This window comes from Bemisia tabaci, chromosome 3 (assembly GCF_918797505.1).
Source record: "Bemisia tabaci chromosome 3, PGI_BMITA_v3".
Lineage (NCBI taxonomy): Eukaryota > Metazoa > Arthropoda > Insecta > Hemiptera > Aleyrodidae > Bemisia > Bemisia tabaci.
Window position 1 is genome coordinate 38,609,452 of NC_092795.1, and position 22,745 is coordinate 38,632,196.

At 36.5% G+C, this 22,745-nt stretch overlaps 2 protein-coding genes across 2 annotated transcripts in view; both read right to left on the reverse strand.

Moving 5' to 3' along the window:
- LOC109039001 (uncharacterized) overlaps positions 1-6,129 on the reverse strand; it is a 21,542-nt gene extending 15,413 nt beyond the window's left edge. The window contains exons 1-6 of the mRNA XM_072297582.1: positions 5,878-6,129; positions 4,270-4,477; positions 3,424-3,581; positions 2,628-2,724; positions 1,026-1,291; positions 344-443 (exon numbers count right to left, since the gene is read on the reverse strand). Coding sequence (XP_072153683.1) covers positions 344-443; positions 1,026-1,291; positions 2,628-2,724; positions 3,424-3,581; positions 4,270-4,477; positions 5,878-5,985 — 937 coding nt within the window. The 5' untranslated portion in view covers positions 5,986-6,129. The remainder of the gene's footprint in view (positions 1-343; positions 444-1,025; positions 1,292-2,627; positions 2,725-3,423; positions 3,582-4,269; positions 4,478-5,877) is intronic.
- On the reverse strand, positions 6,054-21,223 carry LOC109039000 (cathepsin F). Its single transcript, XM_019054304.2, has 8 exons — positions 20,980-21,223; positions 18,990-19,197; positions 15,235-15,389; positions 14,757-14,853; positions 13,435-13,700; positions 11,414-11,513; positions 11,016-11,095; positions 6,054-9,513 (listed from the first exon to the last, which is right to left on the reverse strand). The coding sequence occupies exons 1-8, from the start codon at positions 21,103-21,105 to the stop codon at positions 9,439-9,441; spliced, it is 1,107 nt and encodes a 368-aa protein (XP_018909849.2). The 5' UTR covers positions 21,106-21,223; the 3' UTR covers positions 6,054-9,438.
- Positions 21,224-22,745: the final 1,522 nt, after the last annotated feature.

Sequence of the window (22,745 nt, forward strand, 5' to 3'; positions counted from 1 at the left end):
ATTATATTTGGAAATAGCTGACGTGGCTTCGTTCCTTTCTAAACAAGGTCCAGTTTATGTTGCGATCCTGATGAGAGAGCATCTAAAATGTTTGTATCCAGCTGCAATCTTGGAACTTCCAGAAAGTTGCATTTTCCACAAAAACCCATCAATGACTCTAAGAGTTATCTGCATTTCGAGTTGATGGTTGCTCAGCGTAAAATATAATTGCGTGGTTGAATATGTGAATTATATCTCAATTCCAATCCAAGGTTCATGATTGATATTTTTACTTCTTCGGAAAATACTGTCTCTCTCTACGTAATTAAGTACACTGGGTGAACCAAAAAAACTTCCGACTTACCTGCCACACCGTAGCCTACGAATGCGATTCCATGGTTTGCTCTTGTTTCATTCTTTGAGCACCATCTTTCATTTGGATGGGCAATACCTCCTTTGTAAGCCTTGAAAAAGTAAAGGTCCATAAATTAAAATTAAAACAAATATAGTATTCAATAATTAGAGACAAAAGCCAAATTCTCGCGAGACAATTATTTTCTATAAAAACAGATCGAATGGAAAATGAAAAATCCGATAAATTCCTAATTTAAATGGTCCTAATTTTCGTATGGGCTGATCACACGCGTTTTAATGTAGTGGTTTTTTTAGCCTTGGTTTTCATTTTTTATTTGTGTTTCAGCGGTTGATAAAGGCTCGGGTGACCAGCCGAAACGTCCTGCATATTGTGTTTATTGATTTTAGCCTTGTTTCCTACTGATTTTTTGTGTTTTTATCGCGTAATTTGAATAAATATATGTGATTGTGCACATCGTGTTCTATGCGTCATTCAACTTCAGAAAACTGTATTCGCATGTCAAAATTCTTTCATGGTTTAGTGATCCATTAACATAAGCAACATTTTAACCACCGTTTTTCTCTCTTTGCAGCTTTCTTAAATTGAATTGAACCTCGGCGATTCAGGTTTGCATTTTTGCAAAATAGGCTTACTAGCGTTGAGCGTAAAAGAAAGAGACTCATAAACTTACACTCATAGCCATGGCGTCAAGAGCAATAGAGATAGGTCCGTTTTTAAAGGTGTATTGCATCATTTTCTTTTCATTGGTTGGAAGGTTGACATTTTTCTCGATCTTAGCTACAACTTTTGACTTGTCAAAACTGCACTCTTGATCCCAACCCTTGTACGGGTATGAGTCTGCGTCTTGAATTCCACCGCAATCCTTACAGTAATTTATGGCATTCTCCATCCATCCACCACCACATCCGTACGATGTTGTGTCGCAGTCAACGATCTCTAAAGACACGAACCAAAATGTATAAAGTTAAAACAATTAATGTGATGAACTGTCGATTGCTCACTGTACAAGTTCAACACTCTCTAGAGCCACAAAAATTGGATTTCGTTTGAACTTTCCTTCCAAATAATCTGAATTCATTACTGAACATCGTTAGCGACAAAATTTAAATTTCTAACAGTTAAACATTTTCCCATACCCAATTTATTTTACGATAATTCTGTGACATTAAAGTACTTAAATATAACAGAGACATGAGAAAAAATAGGTGTTTTTTAAGTATTTATTTCATTTTATTTCTTTTATACTGCAATAAGGTATGAAAGCATCATGCAGACTTCTAATCTTCGAATTCATTTAGGTTTATTTTGCTATACACCGCATTTTGATTGCATTTAGCCGTAGGGAGGCAACGCGATTGTAGTAATTTAAAAATCGTACATCTTCATCTTCTCTAAAATAGTGCCTAAAATACCTAGATTTCTTGTGATCCAACCAAAAAATTGTAAGTTTTACAGGAAAATGGTTGTATACATTGTACTACGATGCATATTTTGATATCTTTTTAAATCAGAAAAAATTTGCTCAATTTAGAAAACACTGTGATCGGGTTGGTTCCCTTCTGCTAAATGCGATCAATTCTTTCCACAAGACTCAGCGGCCGTCAAATAAGCCAACAACAGGTTAATTCTATGTACATAAAATGTGGCAAACGCTGTCGGAAACGGCGTTTCGAGCAGTTTCCAAGTTAGGCCATAGTGTTGCAACCTCCTATACAGAAAGGTGACGCTGGCAATCGTGCACACCACGTGTGTACCACGAATCCCTGTAAAAAAGCCGACCACCGCGGACTGACCGCTACCGGATGACCATGTCCCTCTTGCACTCTGCTGAGGGACCAAACAGGGCATTGGGGTGGCATATAGTCATCCACTGCCGCGCTAAGGAAGAACGCCGTATGAGCTTTCAGACGTTGCCAAGTTTCTTTCGTTAAAAATCGAATTTACTTGGAAAATTGTAAATAATTTCCCCCAAAATTGTCAGACAATTCTGGAAGCAATTTAATCTAAAATATCTGGAACTTTCAAGGAAACGCATGCTTTAATTGCGTCAAAAACACACGTTTTATCAAGGGAAATGTGTCAACTCTCGGCACGGCAGCACAACTTCGATGGCAACTTTTTGAGTGATATAGAGAACCCTTCATCAACGGGTACCAGGTACCACTGTGCCAAACCCAGAACGTCAGTGCTAACAGCAAACTGCTTTGACCACTACACCACCGAAACATTGCTAAAATTAGAATAGATCACTTTTTAATCATAATTAACTTACGCTGCTCGGATAAATTCACCAGCTTCTTGTATTTATTGAAGTAAAGTCCTTCTAGATTACAGACAGCCGAGAAAGCCCAGCAAGAACCGCAGAATCTCTGGGGGGAAAAAGGTGAACAGTTGATTGAGGTACTCCTGGCACATGAAATGCTTGCCCAAAATAATTCCTCTTTGGCCAACATGACATACATCCTCCCCAAACTAACGCACGTAAGATGGCCGACTGCTTACTTTTCACAATATATTAAATATAATCTGTTTGTATTACCTCAAAGCTCCCAAAAATTAGGATTTTTAGCGGGCGGAAGCAAAAAGTGACACAAATCGTCCTTGCTTTTTTGACGAACCTTTTATGGGTGTAAATGTAAGCTACTCGAGCAATTTTGTTCCTGATGTGAACCGAGACTCTCTCTTCCGTTATGATTTAGTGTTTAAAAAAAAAAAAAAAAAAAAAAAAAAAAAAAAAAAAAAAAACCCTCACATGCTTTCTATGTTTATTTCTCTATGGAAATATTCGGAAATGCGAACAATTTAAAAATTCAAATTTTTATCTGCTCAAAATATTTAAAAGGTGATAGGTGGCAAGCATACTTTAACGGTACACCGCGCAAGTTTGATTATATGTTTTTCCATTCATAAGTCACTCAGAATTATGCCGAAGTTCACAGGGAGACCTCTGTCACTTATTCTTACGTATAGAAGTGTTCTATTTCTGCGATTTTCATGAGTTACCGTCTTAATGAGGAATGCGAGGAACAAGGATTCTTATAATTAGTTGAGAAAATCGTAATACAAACCTGATTTTTAACTGGAGTGACTGCTCCTTTCTGTCTCCAGTCAAAATTTTTTGGAGCTTTCACGTTTTTCAGTTCTGAATCATCATAATGGTGATCACCCAGCTGATGTTTCATGGCATTTATATCTAGTGTCAGCATCTTATTTCTGAATTCCTCCTCTAAAAATTAAAAGTAAAGCACGTCAAATATTGCGTAGAACATAATCGTCAGTGAACTTTTACTTCTTGTAACATTTGTTGAAATCGCGGTTTCTGAATAGAGAGAGAGTTAAGAGTACAGATAGTTTTTCTTGTGTTACAAAAAGAACCGCCAATATGTCAAATTTCAGGAATTCTGCCGCAGTTTGATGGTAAATTAACACTAGAAAAATGTGGCTAAAGTGTGTCTCGCAATAGTCAACGAAATAATGTATGTACCACTGCAAATATCAGCCGGCTAAGTGTGTAAATTACCTCGCTATTTTTAAAAATCGGTAAGCAAGTAAAATTTTCTGAATCTATACTGACTCGTTAAACTCTTAATTTTAATCTCTGCACCTACTTTATCCACTTACTTTTGTTTATTTTGTGATTTGTGTTCATTTGATTATGCTCTTGTGAGTTTACATGCGTATTAATTATTAATGACATTATCTTTATCTAATTAATTATTTCTTCGATCATAATTTTATTTAACATAGTTTGATATGATTGATTTTGGATTTTTCGTGAACTTTGGATACAAAAAAATTAAATTTTAAACGTTCAATAAGTTTCACTCTAAAATAACGAATAAAGCGGAATCTTTGAAACGACGGATTACGTAACCACTCATCTGCTCTAATACTGTCTATCACTGTCCTCTTACCTGTCATGTCGGAGAACTCGCTGATCCCGTAAACGGCAGTTCCTCTTTCCTCCTCGTTCATCTGGTCATATACTTTTAAATTCTCTGAGAATATCTTCAGTCTTTCCTCTTCTTCTTTCGGATTTTCGTATCGTTTGCCATAGTCGATGGTAAATTGCTTGAACAATGACTTTACCGCCTTCGCGTCAAGTGAGCCATAATGCACCCTCTGAAATAAATAGCATTGTAAAAATAAGCGCGCTATGAGTAATTTTCAGCAGTTCTTTCTAGTAACTGGCGTAATATGCATTCAGGACGCATGTTGCTCCCGTCAAAAAAATGGCACATTTAAACAATGTTTGCGCCAACGCGTTGTCATAACCACGGGTGACCCTCCAGTATTTTATTAGGTATTGTGTATTGGGGTTTTCCACGATAATGAAGGCATAATGAAAGTTCCGTCTGTAAAGAATTTCAAAATCGTTTCAATTTCAACAAGTTTTCTTTTAAAAGCGCCTGCATGTTCCTGTAATACTCAACGCTTTGCTACGCAGTTAGTTTAGTTATCTACCCGACGTGAATCGAACTTGAGACTTCTTAGCGTAGGGTACTTCCTCATTTCGGGTATAATTGTGGTTTGGCGAGTTAATTCGAAGCGTATTTCACGAGATTATTTCTAACAGCTTGGATTGTTTACCAACGATTTTTCTTTAAATGTACTCTGATTTGGATTAAATAAAGCTGTTCTCGGATTTTGCGACAAAAACCGTATAAGGTCCAAGAAAAATGAATAAGAAGAAAAAATGAGTCATTGGTTTTAGATTAGGCGAGGTATGTTTCAGGATTTAGACAGAACGTTTTTGAATTTGGAAACAAGAACAATTCTTCTGTTTTCAAAATTTTTGTATTTTACATAGAAGTATTCCTGCCAAACGGAGCCAGAAACAGGTGGGAAAGAATGGGTGTGCTCGTTTGTCTAGGGCCATAAAAGTGAATGAAAATTTTAAAGCGCCAGTGACGTCAGCGGCGACGACCAAAACGCGATACGACAATCGGGAGTCACTAACTCGTGAGCCCTGTCCACAACGCTCTTGTCACATGCCCAGGGCTCATGAAGGCCGCATTCAGCTTGCACATAATTCCGTCTGACAGAATGTAAAATCCCGCTTTTCCATTGCTCCGAAGGGAACCAAGCCCACTTTTACATTGTTACTTATGCAGCTTCCTGCAGCACACCCCCATCTTTCCCACTCGTCTATAGTTTCGTTTGGCAGAAGTACGTTCACATATTGTATCTTTAATTATTCACACACTCTGATGTGCGGTATTTTTCAAGTTCCACTATGAAACCCGGGAAAACAGGATATGACCGCATATTCCCAGTCGTTTTGGTAATTACAATGATGAACATTATTTTTGAAAAATTTGAAACGATCGAAAAATTTTCCTTCCTATAAGTTAGGTCTCCTCAACTTCCGTGCATGCTTGAAATTTGCCACATTGCCACGCTCCTAGACCTAATAACAAGGAAAGTTTCGGGATTTTTCAGCATGCCGGAAAAATTTTTATATACATGCCTTAACACTGCGCCGACGTTTTGTTTGGTGTAAGAAGGCTAAAAAAGCTTACCTCGGGCGCCGAAGGGTGCAGGAATTCCAAACCATCATGGGAAAAGGTAGTGTCGATCCCAACACTAAGAGCCAAAAGCGCCCCCCAAAAAAGTTTTACTGATGTCATGTTCACAACTGCTAGAATCTCAGTTAACGAGAAACTATGCGCAACTTATATAAACCCTCGAGCAAACCTCCACTGTAGATATTTTCACACCTCTTAAGTGTTTTGATACATTTACCAGTAGGACTAAGCCAATGATGCCAATTTGCATTAAAATATTCCCTTAATTTACGCAGAATATTATTAGGAAACCCAAGGAATTGACCACATGTGTGTTTCAAAGAGCGAGCTACTGTATACTTGATAGTGAGCTATGAAGACAATAACTTTATCAAAGAAGCAATCGAGTTTTTAAATGAGAGTACTTAAGTTTTCCACTTGTTAAAACTATACCTCAGATATTTGCTAAGAGGCTGACTCACTGGATGAATATGTTGCTCTATGCCGAACATGGTAGATTTCTCTTTTTGATTAGCCAAAAGAAAAATGTAATATCGTAGGCTTTCTTCATTTTAATCACAACAAACCGCCTAAGGATTTTGTGTGTTTTGATGTAAAATGTTTAGTCAAATGCGTTTAATATTCATAAAGTTGATGTTGCCGCAAATTGGCATGTGTTAGGTAGAACTATAGATACTTTCCCTGTGAATCAAGCTTGGTCAAATCAAAAACTCATTGTTCTATCTTCATTGCAAATAAATAAATAATTTGTACCTTTAAACTTGATTGATGAAACTTTTCATCAAAAATAGTCATCGTCATCATTTTTGTGCATCATCATCGTTTTTATGCATCATCATTATCATCTTCGTCGTTATTAGGAAAAATAAATTGAATCAAAAGTTGCCAAATCATAGGCAGGAAGATTATCCCTGAATCCTGCGTTAAATCGTTAAATTAGAGCGTCCACAAGTGTGCTTAGTGTTTGCATCAGAAATTAGCAAACCGTGCATTTTTCATTTTACACCGTGCAATATTAATTACCATAGCTTTTTTTACATATCTCCAAAAGTAACGTGGCTAGACTTTTGAGATAAGGAGTCTGAAGTAAAGTATCCACATGAAGTAAGGACCATTCACTTCATACTCAACTTATCTGAAGGCCACGTCAAATATTAAAGCTCAATCGTGTTGAATGAATAATCCACTGAGACATCAGTTCTTGGAAACAATGAGGCGCGGCTAAAGCAACGAAGCTGCCAAATAAAACAAAAAGGCTTATGACCCAATCTTTATGTATGGTTTAAAACACCATGATTAACGTATCATACAAGATGCATTGTTAAAGTGAATAAAGTAAACTCTATCTACGAGAGTGCTCTGTGGCAAATAAATAAATAACTAATACTCATCAAATTTGGTAATGCACTAAGCTATCTGAAGCTTTTGAATGTCTTCTATTTTGACTCCATTTTGCAATTAGGAGCTACAAATTCTAGCTCAGTCTAAAAACAACGTATGCACCATTAGTTTCCCTGTGCTCATAAGTGTTTTTCCGGATGAGCTAGAAATTGTAGTTCTGAATCGCAAAATGCAGTCAATTTGATATTGAAATAATCCTCTCACACCCCTCCTAAGTTAAAAATTAGGGATCGTAACTTTCCAAAAAAAGCTACGTAAAGAGACTTATCAGCTTATCGAGCTTTGAAATTGAAGAGTTGATGGGATGATTTGAACATATTCGAAGAATAACTATTCCCCATTATAAAATTAGGAGGCGTGTGCAAATTTTATTTTGATATAAAATTAAAAACTTTTATAGAACTTATTAGAACCATAGCATACAACCGAATGAGATAATGTACATATATTCTCACGGCGCGCTCTCCTGACACTCAGTGTTAAAATTCCCGGCTTTTTTACTTTTTGTTTCATTTTTGAGGTTTTTTTAACGGTAATATTAATTGAACCTATCATTTTCCAAATTACTAGTCAGAAATGACGGAGATCACCTTTGCAAATTTTTTTGAACAACCATAAATTCTAAATTGCTACTTGAAGAGGTAGAAATTTTTATTTTTGAAATTCTAAGGCTGATAGTAGGTCGAATGATGCAGCTTTTGCGTTCTAGTCGAAATCGTGTTATGGCGCTTAAGATGTAATTAATCTCATAATTTAGACTGATTTACGCTAAAGGGAGAAATGTTGGCCGCAATTTCTATGCACATATTTCCTTTTAGCATAAATACGTCCATTTGGAAAAAAATTGGTTAAATTAAAGACATGCTCATACAAGACTAGCAAGCTCTTTAAATGCTCCTTAGTGATACCTCCATTTCAAATGATTAATAACACGACAAAGCAGAACAAAATCAAATGAATGATCAATTAATCAATACACGTTTTTCATCGAATTTCCAAAAAGCTATATTACGTAACCTTGAATGAGGAATGTATCAAATATTTGTTGTAAACTTGTAGAAGTACCTAATAGCTATGTAAATTATTAAAATTGTAGACTACAGATTAATGAAAGTTCACGCTAATCATTTTCTTTTTCTTTTTTAAGTGTGTTTTAGTATCTCTTCGTAGACAAATGTGATGTTATTACCTTCATTATACAATTGACTTTGGCAGTGTCAAATATGTACTCAACCATAGCGCGATTTATTTCTGCACGCGCGTATATTTTCGCATTAAAATCAGGACGTTCTTACGAAAGCAAGTACAGTTGAAATGTGCAACATCTCAAAAATTATGTAAAGAAAAGTATTTTATAACATTTTAAAATGCCTGCCTTTCTCTGACAAAGAATACATAGTAAGTAAGTGCCATTGTCATACTGTGTTGCAAATTGCAATGACGCGCCTTTCCAATGATTTTGTTCGCTGCAGGCGTAAAAATATATGCTACAATATTGCAATGTACCCTCTTTGCGAAACTCTTCCAAGAAAATGTCATTATTTAATCCATGAGAGTCACTTTATAGCTTCAACATCTTCTCACGCTTCAAAATAGGGGTTACTGACATATAATTGGCCTCATATTTTCGATCTTTAAAGTCCATGTGCAATGACAATTTTATCATGTATTTTTTATGACTATTTCTACATTATCGTAAAATCACCCCAAGTGGAAGTATTTAAAAAAATAAAAAATTCCAAGATTTGTTATGGATTTTGAATTTCGATTTCTTGAGGCGGAAAATTGGAGAATTTGTGTAGAAAATGAAATTTCCAAATTTGAGTCCCTCTATTCTATACCTTACTCCTCTGCGTGATTTTTTGGAAGACTTTTTTTTCATGCAGAAGGCTACGTTGAATTATTCCGCAAAAAAAACGCTAGGAACCTTGAAACTGATACCAGTCCATGGTCCTAGCATCAAATAAAAACTCAAATTCTTTAGGTGTAAAAGTAAAAAATGTTGATAACTTTATTTGTGTAAAACTTTTTGTCTACTATTCTAAGTAAAGTATAAAAAATGAGATCATTTATAATAGAACTGCGAAATAAAGAAAATCTGCTATTTCCCGCGAAATCTTCGTTCAGTCTTGAGTACATCTCTCCACCTCTTACTTAGGCTATCACTGCTGAGCTGGCAAAATTATTGATTCCGCAGGAATTGTCGCCTCTATGAAGGTAGAAATAACCCTGAAACACAAAAAAAATTATATGAAATAGATATAAATAACTATTTTAAGTATACAAAAATAACAACTTTCATAGTGTGTAGTTGAAAATACTGCTTCCACCCGGAATCAGTATATACAAAATACATCAATCTGCTATTTGGTTCCCACCAAAAACCAGCTCATTTAAGAGGATTAACAATAAACGATTTGCCTTATTGGATTTTATTAAAAGTCCTAAAATAAGCTCACCTTACTAAGAAATTATACCCACAATTAAATCACTATTGTGTACATAAGTGAAGCAAATGCTTCATAATGCATTGATCCATTTCTATTGCAAATAGATCTCATTTATTTGATAGAACTGAGAAGATGTCTCTTGAACAATTCTGTATTGCGTCCACACATTTATATTGCACAAAACTAGCGTTACTCAAGAAATTCATTCTTTCACGTTCATAAGGCTATCAAGTAGTGTCGCATTATATTAGAGATTAAACATTCATTATGAAAATCTGTAAACGTAGAATGAAATCCCATGCATATTTCGAACAAATTAAAATTAAAATCTCAAATTAATGGATACAACAAAATTTGATGAACGTTAAGTAATGAATCAATGATATTCATTCGAATGTACGCCGTTTGATATCTATCTACTTAAGACGCTCCTTCAAACCTCCGAGAATACAACATGCCGCACCGAAGCCAAGTGCGGTTCATCGACGAGGTTTCTTTTAGGAATACATAAGAATGCAAACAAAATAATGTATCGATGATGCGATTTCTACTCTCAATCATTCCTACTACGGCCGTAGTATTCTGCCGTGCTCAGTGGCGTGGCGTGCTTTGCGATTTATCGATTAATATGCTATTTAAACCTATGGGAAAGGATCGATAAACAGGGTGTTCGCACACAGCGAACACCTTAATAATCGATTCTTTACCATAGGTTTAAATAGCAGAATAATCGATACATCGTAATTCACGCCACGCCACTGGCCGAGCTAACTAAAACGCCGTATGAGCCATCAAGCGTTGCCAAATTTTCTTCGACTAATCACGCATTTTTTAATATTTTCCCCTTCATTTTCCACAGGATTTCGTTCGTAATTTGACCTAACATGTCTGAAAATGTCAAGGAAAAATATTCAAAATTTTCTTCAAAAATAAATATTCTCGAAAAGAAATTTAGCAATATTCGAATGCTCATACTGCTTTTTTACTTTGCACGGCAGTATTAGACCTACCAATTACGTTTGGATGAGCCTGAGGTTGTAGCTAATTTAGCAGATTGAAGAAAAAGTGGATGAAAAGGATAAAATAAAACTGACGACTGAAGATTTATTCAGAGTAGAATATAAGGAAGATAACTGTTAGCTCATGGGTCCCTGATGTGGCGGTAGCCAATCACCATCCAGAGCGAGCAGTGCGCCTTGTGCTTACCTCCCATTGGATAGTGATTGGCTACCGTCACACTGGGAAGGAAATTGAAACAATGGGCGAAGATATTATACATACTTTTTCTCCATAATCTTCACCCCAGCTATTTTTTGCGATCCAGAAAGACAAGCGCTTCTTCACTCCGTTTAATTTTACCGCTGAGAAAAACAGAACAAATTGTCTTGATTAGTCGAAAATGGAACTTCTTTTTTTGAATTCATAACCTCATGTTTAGAAAATGCACTGATTGCATCACAAGAACTTCATTTAAAATATTTTTAGCGATTTTACAAATTGCTTTCAATCATAAAGTAAACCTAGCTTTAAATTCCTCAAATTACCAATTATGCAAGGCTTTTCCAAAATCTACGAAAGGAGCTTAACAAATCGGAGTATTTGGACCCCTCAGATTTATGTTTAAGTCTAAAAATGTCACCATAAAAATATTTAGCATGCAAAAAGACTATTATACTTACTTCTTACACCGTAACCAACCAAGGCAATAGCATGATGAGCATCTTCTGAATTCTTGCTACACAGCTCTTCTGAAGGATGTGAAATTCCACCTTGATAGCCCTGCCAACAAATTAAGGAGTATGATTAAGTGATTGAAGGGTGCTTTTGAATGAGACACTATACTCTAAAATTTTAATTGTTATAGCAATAATTTAAAAGAGAGGAACAAACCTACAGGAAGACTGTCAAGAGATCTCCCGGGCCAAAAATAGTAGCCTACACTAGCTATAAACTTTGGGGGAAAAAACTATTAATTTTTAACAATATGATGACCTTTATAAAAATAATGCCTTATGCAGGGCCGGATTAAAGGGGTGGCCACATGGGCCGCGGCCCATGGCGGCAAATCTAGGGGGCGGCAAATTTTGCAATTTTTTTTAAATGTAGGTGTAAAAGAAAATCGGATTTAGAAAAAAAATTACAAACGAGAAAAGGCTACAAAATCTCTCATTTCCTAAGAGTATAGTAATTTCTAATTTGTTCGTCTTTCAGTGATACAAGAGACAGCACCTTTAATTAGTCGAGTTAAGAGAGAAACCAAACACGTAATTTGGCCTAGAACGGCGACTTAGAGAGAAATAATGACGAGGACATGAGATGAAAAGTAGAAGCTCTCGGCGCGGCAATCGGCATGTAACACATATTAGCGCCTACAAGACTGCACGAATACTTCACGCATTGCATCAAACACAGTGCGGTTATTGTGGTCAGCGTGAAACGGATAGAGCCTACAAGAATGGATGAATACTTCACGCATTGCGCCAAACACAGTGCGGTCAGCGTGAAACGCATAGCGCCTACAAGACTGCGTGAATACTTCAAGCAGCGCGGCGGCGGAAGTTAAAATCATTAAACCAAATTTTGTGTTTGTTCTTTCATAATTTGTTCGTTCATTTCTTATAAATGGAAGGCCTTGTCCATTAGAGATAGGTTTACGAAACTTGACTTTCGCGCAGTTCCGTGACCTTTTGCTAGTAGTGTTGACAGGGCTTTCCCAAAAAATGTGTTCAACACGAGTAAACGCGTCTTATGCACCCCTCCCCCGCTGGCACGTTCACATGATGGTTTTTATTGATGTTTCAAAACGAATGAGAAGGGGGCTGCAAAATACAGGCGGTCCATGGGCGGCAAGTAGGAAAATCCAGCCCTCCTGGCGAATATGATTTTTTTTATAAATATTCCTTACAGAGATCGAAATTAAGTGCAGCTAGAATGAATCTTCATCTTTCCAGGAATGTACCAGTATTTTAGATAATACGTGAGGCTGTATGCGCAAAATCGCGGGGCTTGAAAGCTGTTTTAAATTGATTTTATTCATTTCTCCATCCTCTTAATGGCAATGATATCGATGGCTAAAGGCGACACCAAGTACCTCCGGTGCAATGTTTCAAAATCTCTACTAGTAGTTTATTTTTTCGAAGAGGAACATTGTTATGTTTATAGCTTAAAACGTATACAATTCATAATATTCTACTATCAGAGAAAAAAGAGCAAGGATATTTTCAAGAAATCACGTGGACTGGTTGTCCGAAAAAAAATAAAGTATGACCGGAAGTCTACAACGTCGCAAACGGAAATACATGGTCTCGCAATTTAGCCATCGACATTCTCCTGCTCGGTCTATCGAAAAGAACTTGGGTGGTTAAAAATTGTATTATGATCCTCTTAGATTTGCCGGTCTTACTGAAAATTACAGGCCTTGCGCCATTACAGGCTAATTACAGGCTAGTCATGTAAAGGCCTAGATACACACGGCGATTAATCGCGGCGAGTGAAAGACGGAAGCCAATTAAGAGCCTTAATTTCGATCCATTGACGTCGACATATCGACATCAGGCTCTCCATTGACTTTCGTCTTTCACTCGCCGCGATTATGTAGTGTAAACAGTTTTTTTTTTTTTTTTTTTTTTTTTTTTTTTTTTTTTTTTTTACTCATGTACAGTATTTAAATTTTGAGAAGTGCATGGCACTGGATACTCACCCACATGGCGGTTGAGTCGAGCGCCACGGAGACGGGACCATGCTTAAACAAGAACCTGGCGATTTTTTTTTCGTTTTTGGGGAGAAAGCGGTTGCCTTTGACCCTGAGGACCGCCGCTGATGCATTGAATCGACAAGCCTGATTCCGCGCTTTGTAAGGATAAGTGGCAGACCTCTCCAATCCACCCGCATCGCGGATGTATCGCACCGCGTTCGTCATGTAACCGCCATAACAACCACCCGAGTTCGTATCACAATCGATGATCTCTGGAACCACAAGTCAAATCCTTACTCTCACGTAAATTAGAGTCCCTTTATACTGAGAGTAAAGACAATACGAATCCATTTCTGATTGGTTCCCGTATTTTAGGCCCCCACAGTGTCACAAACGGGAATAAAGATTGCATTTTCACCGATTGCAAGGATTAAAGACTGGAATGGACTGGGGAATTAGGGGAACCGCAAGGAACAAACGGAATGAGAAAAACAACGGGACCAGGAATTCGGGAATGATGAGTTGATCAAAGATTGGGAAAATTGTTCAATTTGTGTAATTTTCATTCCCATTTTATGACATCCATGAGCCGCGTTGTCTTAACTCTCTCTATAAGTAAACAGCGGAATCATCATGAGTTTGTTTTTTTTTTTTTTTTTTTTTTTTTTTTTTTTTTCACAAAATACTACGACACTTCGATGTGCTATACGCTGGAAAAATAAATCTCTTGATTCCTGATAGTCCAGATTCTTAAAAAAAATTGACAAGAAAAATACTCTTGATTCAATCGGATTTTTTCTTGAATCGAGAGCCAAGATTCTTAATTTAAGCGGATCTCTTGCTTTTGAGTCAAGCAAAAAGCCGATGGAATCAAAATTATTTTTTCTGTCACATGCTGTAAAAGTCTCAACTCTAGGTCCAAGAGACTTTTTTCCAGCGTAATGTAAGATAACTATAAGCGGAAAATTAAATACAGATATACGATGCAATCCCGCGCTGTATCTGATCAAACTCTCAAAGAGACCCCCTCCCCCCCCCCAAAAAAAAAAATTAAAAAATTGGGGGGAAAATATGACTGATTTTTTTTCTTTTTTATTAACTATGAAACGTTGCAAATACCGAAAATTATTGGTACTGGAACATAGGATGACAAAACATGGCGATAAGACTAAACATGTGACGATGATAAAAATGAACGAAGAATAATAAAATGGCCTGACATTTAAAATTGTTATCTACTTTGTGATTTTAAACCATGGTTTACGCTAGTACATTTCTAAATTTGATCTGAAACGCCCTAAACAGCATTTTTTATAGCGCTTACTTACGTTGCTCCGAAAATTTTTTAAGTTTTTTGTGTTTAACATAGTATAGGCCCTCTAGGTTGGCTACTGCTGAAAACGCCCAACAGGAACCACAATTTTTCTGGAAAAAACGAACAAAACTTAATGAACTTTATAAGATCATCAATGAAAGAAGGAATTTTTTTTTCCAACCCATAATCTAATACTTTCTCACTCTTAAGAATCTCAAGCCAAATAAATAATCTCCTCTTATATAGAGTATCCCGAGAATAGATACCTTCTACTCACCAAGTTAAGCTAGAGTAAGGATTCCATGTATTTTAGCAAATTATTGCAATCAATGGCACTCTTTTTTCTAATGTAAATTTAAAAATAAAACATTATGTGCATGCTCAGCTGAGATTTTCATGGTTGGAGTTTTTTATCCAAATCAAATATCTTCTTGAATACAAGGAAAGTATCCATTCAGGTAAGTATAATCTGATCCAATCCTATAACGGACCTGGTCTTTGACTTTTGTAACCGCTCCTTTAGTCCGCCAATCAAACCGCGTGGGAATTCTCATGCTTTTCAGCTCTGGGGCGTCGTAGACCTCATTTTCGGTCTGCAGGAAAGTTCTTGCGTCAAACTTTAAGAGTTTTTCTTTGAATTCTTGAACTGTAAACAAGAAATATTTATGTTAATTTGTATATTTGTGAACTTAATATTTGTATTAAAATGAAATAACTATTAATTCAACGTTGTAATGATGTCAAGGAAAATTGTGGTATTTTCATTCATCTTGTTGTTATCAGTGTCTGTGATAGGTAAGTAAATAGATTTATCAATTCGCTGAAACAGCGTACTTTTCCGGAGTTTTCGAGGAAAAACTGATTACGGAAAATGTGAAGGATATTATCACCTGTTCATTCGGAGTGAAAGTCGCCGAACTAATCCCCTAGCTTAGTTACACCCAGGCAGTGCTTTACGTTCAAATGCACGTGATTTAGTGCTCATAACTTCGAGTTGGACGCTAAAAATATATCGACAAATTAAGTGGTCTCTCAGTTGAGTAGATCTCAATGATTTTATTGCTCTCGAGCTCCACTAGAGGCACTCACGATATCAGTCACGTACTTAATTCACAATTTGACTCCGTTAGAAAAACGTAAACCATCTTTATTTTGATTTTGATCAAATCTCGTATCTCCACACTTAATTCCTTCAGAAATTACGTCTTTTTTTGGAACTACCAAAATCTATAAAATCGCGTTTCTTTTATCTTTTATGACGTCAATCCAATTACTGTCCGTTTTGAAGAAATTTGGAAATTACTCTGGAATTTCCCTTTCTTTTTTTCGCTAACTAAATTGACATGTCGAGAGTGGCATGCAGAAGAGGGTGGTCATTTTTAGCTCCTCTAAAATCTTCCTCAGGTCCTTAATCGCCTCTCATTGAGGTGGAGAGTGCTGATTATGTAAGAATGGATATTATGTGAAGTGCCCAAATATTTCCACGTGACACGACTGATGTCCAAGTAAAATTATCCTACTACATTTTATTAATTATTCTTTTCTCAGTGTTTACCTCTCTTAGGCGCAAATTTGCTGGGCAAGTAACTGCTGAGAGGCGGCAAATCAGAAATGACAATTTACGGAGGGGAGAGGGAGTTATAGAGAGGGGGAAATAACGCTTTTGGAGTTTATCATTTTATTTATATACGAGTTTGTTTGTTTTTTTTTTTTTTTTTTTTTTTTTTTTTTTTCCAAGTTTAAAGTTAGGCACGCCATAGTGTTTACTGTCTAGAATTCTGATTGTATCACTCGTGGATGGTTATAGGACATTTCGTCAACGATTTTTTGTCCGCGCACCTGTTCTTTCCAGTAATTTACGTCCACGCGTTTTTTCGGCTCGGGAGTTTTGGTCCACGTGCCAGTTAAGACCCAAAGTTAATTGGCCCACATGTAAATACAAACGACAATTGCTCACGAAGTTTTTGGATGAAAATGTAAAATGTCTTGGAAGAATGAGGGTTTGCTTGTTTTTTTTTTTTTGTTTTTTTTTTTTTTGTTTGTTTTGTCTGTTTGGTCCAACGGAGAAAAAAATATAGTTGAGAGTTTTGGTAAAAATGGAGGTAATTCCAAGAGACAAAATTCACTAAAACTCTCTACACCTCTTTGGTGTAGCAGGACTTAATTATCTTTCAAGATTTTCCCTCCTTGTTATACCTGAACCGGATAAACCTCTATATTTGCCTCAGCTAAAGGCTCTTGGATTTTTCCAGTGTACGATAAGTGTCTTGATTTATTTTGTGAGGAAAGATTTGTACTTTTAAAGGATGCCTTTCATTCTTAATACGTTCAATTTCGTATAATACTGTGCAACACCTCTGTTGTGAAATAGTTGCTTCAGGCGCCGCCGCACGGCGGGCGGGCGGCCAGCGCGAAACGCGCATTGGCGCCTACAAACCTAAGTGGATACTTCAAGCATTGTGCAATGCGCGAAGTATCCACTTAGGTTTGTAGGCGCTAGTGAGCCTCTCGTGCTAGCAGCACGCCGCTCCGCTCTCTTAGGCTTTAATATTTATACTCGCATAGTCAGCGTTTTTTAACTCAGGATTTTTGAAATTTTTGCACACTCTGCATTAATTATTTTCATTTAAATTGATGGGGAAAAAATATGTATCAATTTATCAAAGGAGAATAATAATATAATGTGTGTTTTTTTAAATATTGGTGGCTCCGTGTCAAATTTAATGATTTCCAAAGCACTTTAATTTTTTCTTTTACATTTTGTGTTTTTATTGTGCTGCAGCGAGGTTTACGCGCAACCAAACGCTCAAAATTTGACGTATTTGACTCTAAAAGATCGATGTACAAATGGGTTAAAACTAAAGATTGCGTGCTTCTTGGTTTTTTTTCCCTCTTTTATTCATTTTTGCAGTTTCTGTCGGCACAACTGCGGCTTATTGAGATTAATGTCGCTTGGAACAGGGTTTAAAAATATTTGTCACGTTTTAAAAATATAAATGTTTTCAAAATGAAGTAATAATTTCGTAAATAAAACATTAAAAAAAATTTAAAAAGTACCTATACACATATAAGGTATATTGTACATCGAATATTTTAAGGATAGAAATAAAACCAAATATTCACCAATGACAATTTAAGAAGATGATTCAAAAGGAGAAAGTGATAACATTTCATTTAGAAAATGAGCAACCATAGCAATACCTCCTTCTCTCTCAATTTCTCATTTCCATATTGTCAATATAATTTTACATACCGACTAAAATATACGCTTGGACCAAGTCACCGTAGCTTATTTTACGTGGGCGTGAACTACTGGACGAAAAAGGTGCGCGGACAAAAAATCGTTGACAAAATGTCCTGAAACCCTGGTGGATATTTCAATGTTTTCCCGATTATCAAAAATAATAGCAATTCGACACACGTGCAGTTAGAGTAGAATGTTAATGATTTCACCGACGTGTGCTCAAAATTCAGTCTGAAAGAGACTTCAGTTTTTGACTAAATTTTGAGCGCACGTTAGTAAAGTCACCAGCACTCCTTTCTCTGATTTACAGGAAAAAGTTCCCTGGTAAAAACCTTGGTTACCCTCTCATTTTCCTGGAGATTTTCTCGTCAAAACAACAAACGTTTTCTGAAAAGTTCCGGTAAAACTGAAAATATTCATTGTTTATCTGTTTTTTTTTTCTTAGAAATAAATTGATCTCTTGAGTCGATTGCGATGCCGCTATTTTAAACTATTTCCGAATGAATTCTTAGGTTTTAGCATTAATTTTCTGACAAATTCCCTGATTCTTCCGGATTATATTCATTCCTTGAAGAATAATGGTGTCCGAATTTTCCCAAATCCTATGCACAGTGAGTTATACGCGGGTTAGATTTAACGTAAAATAGGTGAAATTCGCTCCAAAGTGACAACATTTTTTTGGCAATTTTCAAGGAAAAGCACATTACTGCGTAATCTGTCCCGTCGGAGCCTTTGAGGATGTGGCAAAATTAAAATTGAATCGAGGCGGCAAAAAGTCAAAACTGGGTGTGACTTCTCCCATTCAAATCCATATGTTAGAAATATAGCCGTAAGTTTTCTAAAGTATTAGCAATGCAGCTTTAATATCAAAGTTTCTTTTTTGGCCCTCATCCATGAGCAGTTTTTCTTAACAGTCAGCTTCTTGTCCAGAGAAAAATACTCGTAACCTAAGAAAACCTAACTTATTTATTTTCAAAATATTTTACGATTTGGAAACTTTACCTGTCATATCCGAAAACTTATTCACACCATAGGTTGCAGTTCCTCGCTCAGCCTTATTCAACGTGTTGTAAATCTTCAAATTCTCCGAAAAGATTTCCAACCTTTTCATCTTGTCGGTAGGACTCGCATAAACTTTTTTGTATTTCTTAATGAAACCTTCAAATAATGATTTAACAACCCCCGATGTCATCGACAAGTCCTCGTTCACCTGCAATAATTACGAAATTGCATTAGTTAGATTCACCAACATTTTGTCGCAGAATTTGATAACAAAAGACGGATCAATTTGGGCACAGAAAACGAATTTTCCGAAAGAATGGTTGATTAACGTGAGTAATTTTGGATGTCAGAAATTGATTTTAAAAACTGGGGACTTGGCATTAAGAATGTAAAATAGGTCTTTTAGAAAAGGTCCCACAGAGGGGTTCTTCTTCTTCTTTACCTATTGAGCTAATTTTAGAAATGTTTACTTTTTTTATTGAATGACCAATAAGAAGTATAGATCACTGCGTCATTGTGTTTAAATGACACATTCGCTGTAATTTTAAGTTTGAAATTAGATTGATCAAGATCACAAGATGTACCACCTTCCTGAATTATATTCGTGGTTGGGGGAAGATGAGCCAAGATGAAATAGTTGATCACTTTAAAGGTATATGCACTGAAAAAAATAATATGCTTTTTTAGCACCTAGGATGTCAAAAATGTGTCTGGTGATCCCAAAATGCAGTCTTTGCTGCCTTGGCAGTTAACTTTATACATTGTACGAATGGAAATTCAACTGCTTGGACAATCAAGGTAGCATCTTAGGATCACCAGACATATTTCTGACATCCTAGGTGCTAAAACAGCATACCATTTTTTCAGTGTGATTTCTCTGACAGTAAAATTTATCTTCAAATAAATCCTTGTCATCCTTATCAGGGCTGCAGGAACGGGACCCTGCAGGATTGCAAGGCCAATTGATAGTGAAAAATGGGAAGACCTCGGCAGTCCTCAGCGAGAAAATCGTGCGTTTCCCGCATCATGGTGAAATTCTCGTGTTAAAAAAAAAAAAAAAAAAAAAAAAAAAAAAAAAAAAAAAAATTGCAGTCAAAAGATTTTGCAAATGTGGTAAGAACAATTTCAAGAATGAGACACAGAGAGAAATTTCAACACAAAATAACCCTAGCCTTCGGTTGACAATTTCAAGAGAAAATGCCAGCTAGTTTTTCTGGAAGAAATTTGTAACTGTAACTGAACACATAATTGGTGTTGGTTTGTATTTCACTTCCTGTATTAACCCCAAAATAACAAAAGAACACAAATATTGTTATCAGAAGAGAGCCAAGAGCTTTTTGCATCTTTGATTTTTATTTCTCTATATTTTCCTTCTTCATCCGGAGTGAGGATAGACTGCCTTATGAAATAACACTCCCCACTATGCCAATTCTTTAAATTCTGCTGGACCAAGGAAGCACGTCGTAAAGGTATTCAAATTTTTCCAAATCCTCTCATAAAATATTTATTTTGAAGAAAGTTTTGAATATTTTCCCTTGACGTTTTCAGACACTTTATGTCAAACTACGAATAATAATCTCGAGAAATTTAAGGAAAAATGCTCGTAGATTTTTCCGAAAATTTGAGTTATATTCAAAGAAATGGCACTGCCCGAAGACTCATACTGCGTATTTCCTTATCTCGGCAGAGTAATGCCCTACACTGAAAAAAAAATATGCGCTTAGCTCAAGCGCGATGATTCTTGAACTTTCCGCCAAGAAGGGTTTTATCTTGATTTAAACAGAATTTTTGATGATACAAGGAAAATAATGCTTGGGTTAAGCAAAAAAGCAGTTCATATTAAGCAGCAAAATTCTTGATCCAAGAAAAATACCTCATGGCGGCAAATTTAAGATTCTTTTTTTTCAGGGAAGGTGTCCGCTCAGCCGAAAACAGTTCGTTTCGAAATCACGCAAATATGGAACTGAAGGCGTCTGACTGAAAAACTCACCGTCAAATTCTGTAGCCGCAGTTTTTCTCCGTACTCGTACGAGTCCAACCCCTCACTTTTGCCCAATGTCAAAGAAAACCAAAGCACGGGAAGGGCTGTCACGACGCGACTCACGGGAAACTTCATTGTGACGCAGCGGGCACGTCGTTCAAAAAATAATTTCCTTTTTTAACCGCGGCTTCCTTTTATACTCTCCAAGCTCTAGTCAAGCACGTGCATTTGTTTCTCACTTTGCTCTTTCGGCGGGATCTTAAGATTAAATTTGGTAAGTCGAATTAAACTAAGCTTTACTCATTCGATCGATTTTTTCAATTTAACATCATCGGCACTCGTGTCAAGTGAGTGAAATGTTCTTTTTCGGTGAGTGGGTACCCACCTGTGACGTTCTACGAGTCGTTCCGACCTCACAAAATATGCTGATTTTTGTCATGTTATCAATGGATATATGGATTGCATTTTGCGAAACGGAACCAAGAGCATTCCAATGTCGCTAAGATTGTGCAACTTTTTCTACCTTGCGATTAAAAACTGATCATCTATACAAATTGTATCGTTACTCCCATTCCCATTTAACTATAAATTCAAGAAGAAAATTACCTTTATAACTTTAATTTTTTGCATGATATCAGTAATCTTATTACAAAGAATGTAAGTTCCACAATCCTGGCAATATTGGAATGTCCTTGATTCCTTTTTGCAAAATGCAATCCATATAAGTCTGATTATTCCCATGATGAACCTATTCATATCAAAGAACACATCGCAATTGTAATGTTTCAATACTGTTTTGCATTGTTTTTATTTTGTTTATTCCTTTAGTTAACCCTCAGATTTTTTTTTTTTTTTTTTTTTGCTGGTTTAGTGGCTTATATTCCGTTGGAACCTACAGCCATCGATAGACAGTATTTATTGTCCTTAGACATCATGGGATTTAGGCACATCCATGCTCCAGGCTTTCAAATTTTCAGGGATTAAGGCCGAGTGGAATCTGTTTCTGCAGATCCACTCGTCAGTTCCATGAAAATTTGTCGCCACCACCGGGATTCGAACCCGGGACCTATTGGCCTAGAGTCAGACGCGCTGACCACTAGGCCAACCTGGCCGGCAACCCTCAGATTTTTGTGACCTTTTTATATACGCTAAGTCCCAAGTCGGATTAAATTGACCCATACTTATATTCATTGATTTTGATAGTTTTAAGTAATTTATGGAATATTTCTATGTTTTTGAAGGTAAAAAATACATTTTTTTTAAATGCTCCGCTTTTTTTGACATACTGAAAACATTTTGATGACACCTTTTCATCGGCCGTACAGGGCCGGGTTAAGGGGCTGGTCACATGGGCCGCGGCCCGAGGCGGCAAATTTTGAATTTTTTCTAAATGTAGGTATAAAAAAAATTGGATTCAGGAAAAAAAAAGTATCAATGAGAAAAGGGGACAAAATCTCTCTCTCCTGAGAGTATAGTAAAATCTAATTTTGTCGTTTTTCGGTGATACAAGAGACAGCATCTTTAATTAGTCGGGTTAAGAAAGGAACGAAACACGCAATTTGGCCCAGAGCTCAGCGCAGAGAGGTATGATGACGAGGACTTGAGATGAAAAGGAATAGCCCTCGGCTCGGCAATCGGCATGTAACACTTATTAGTGCCTTCAAGATTGCATGAATACTTCACCCATTGCGCCAAAAACAGTGCGGTTAAGAGCTGTTGGCGTGAAACGCATAGCGCCTACAAGACTGCAGGAATACTTCACGCATTGCGCTAAA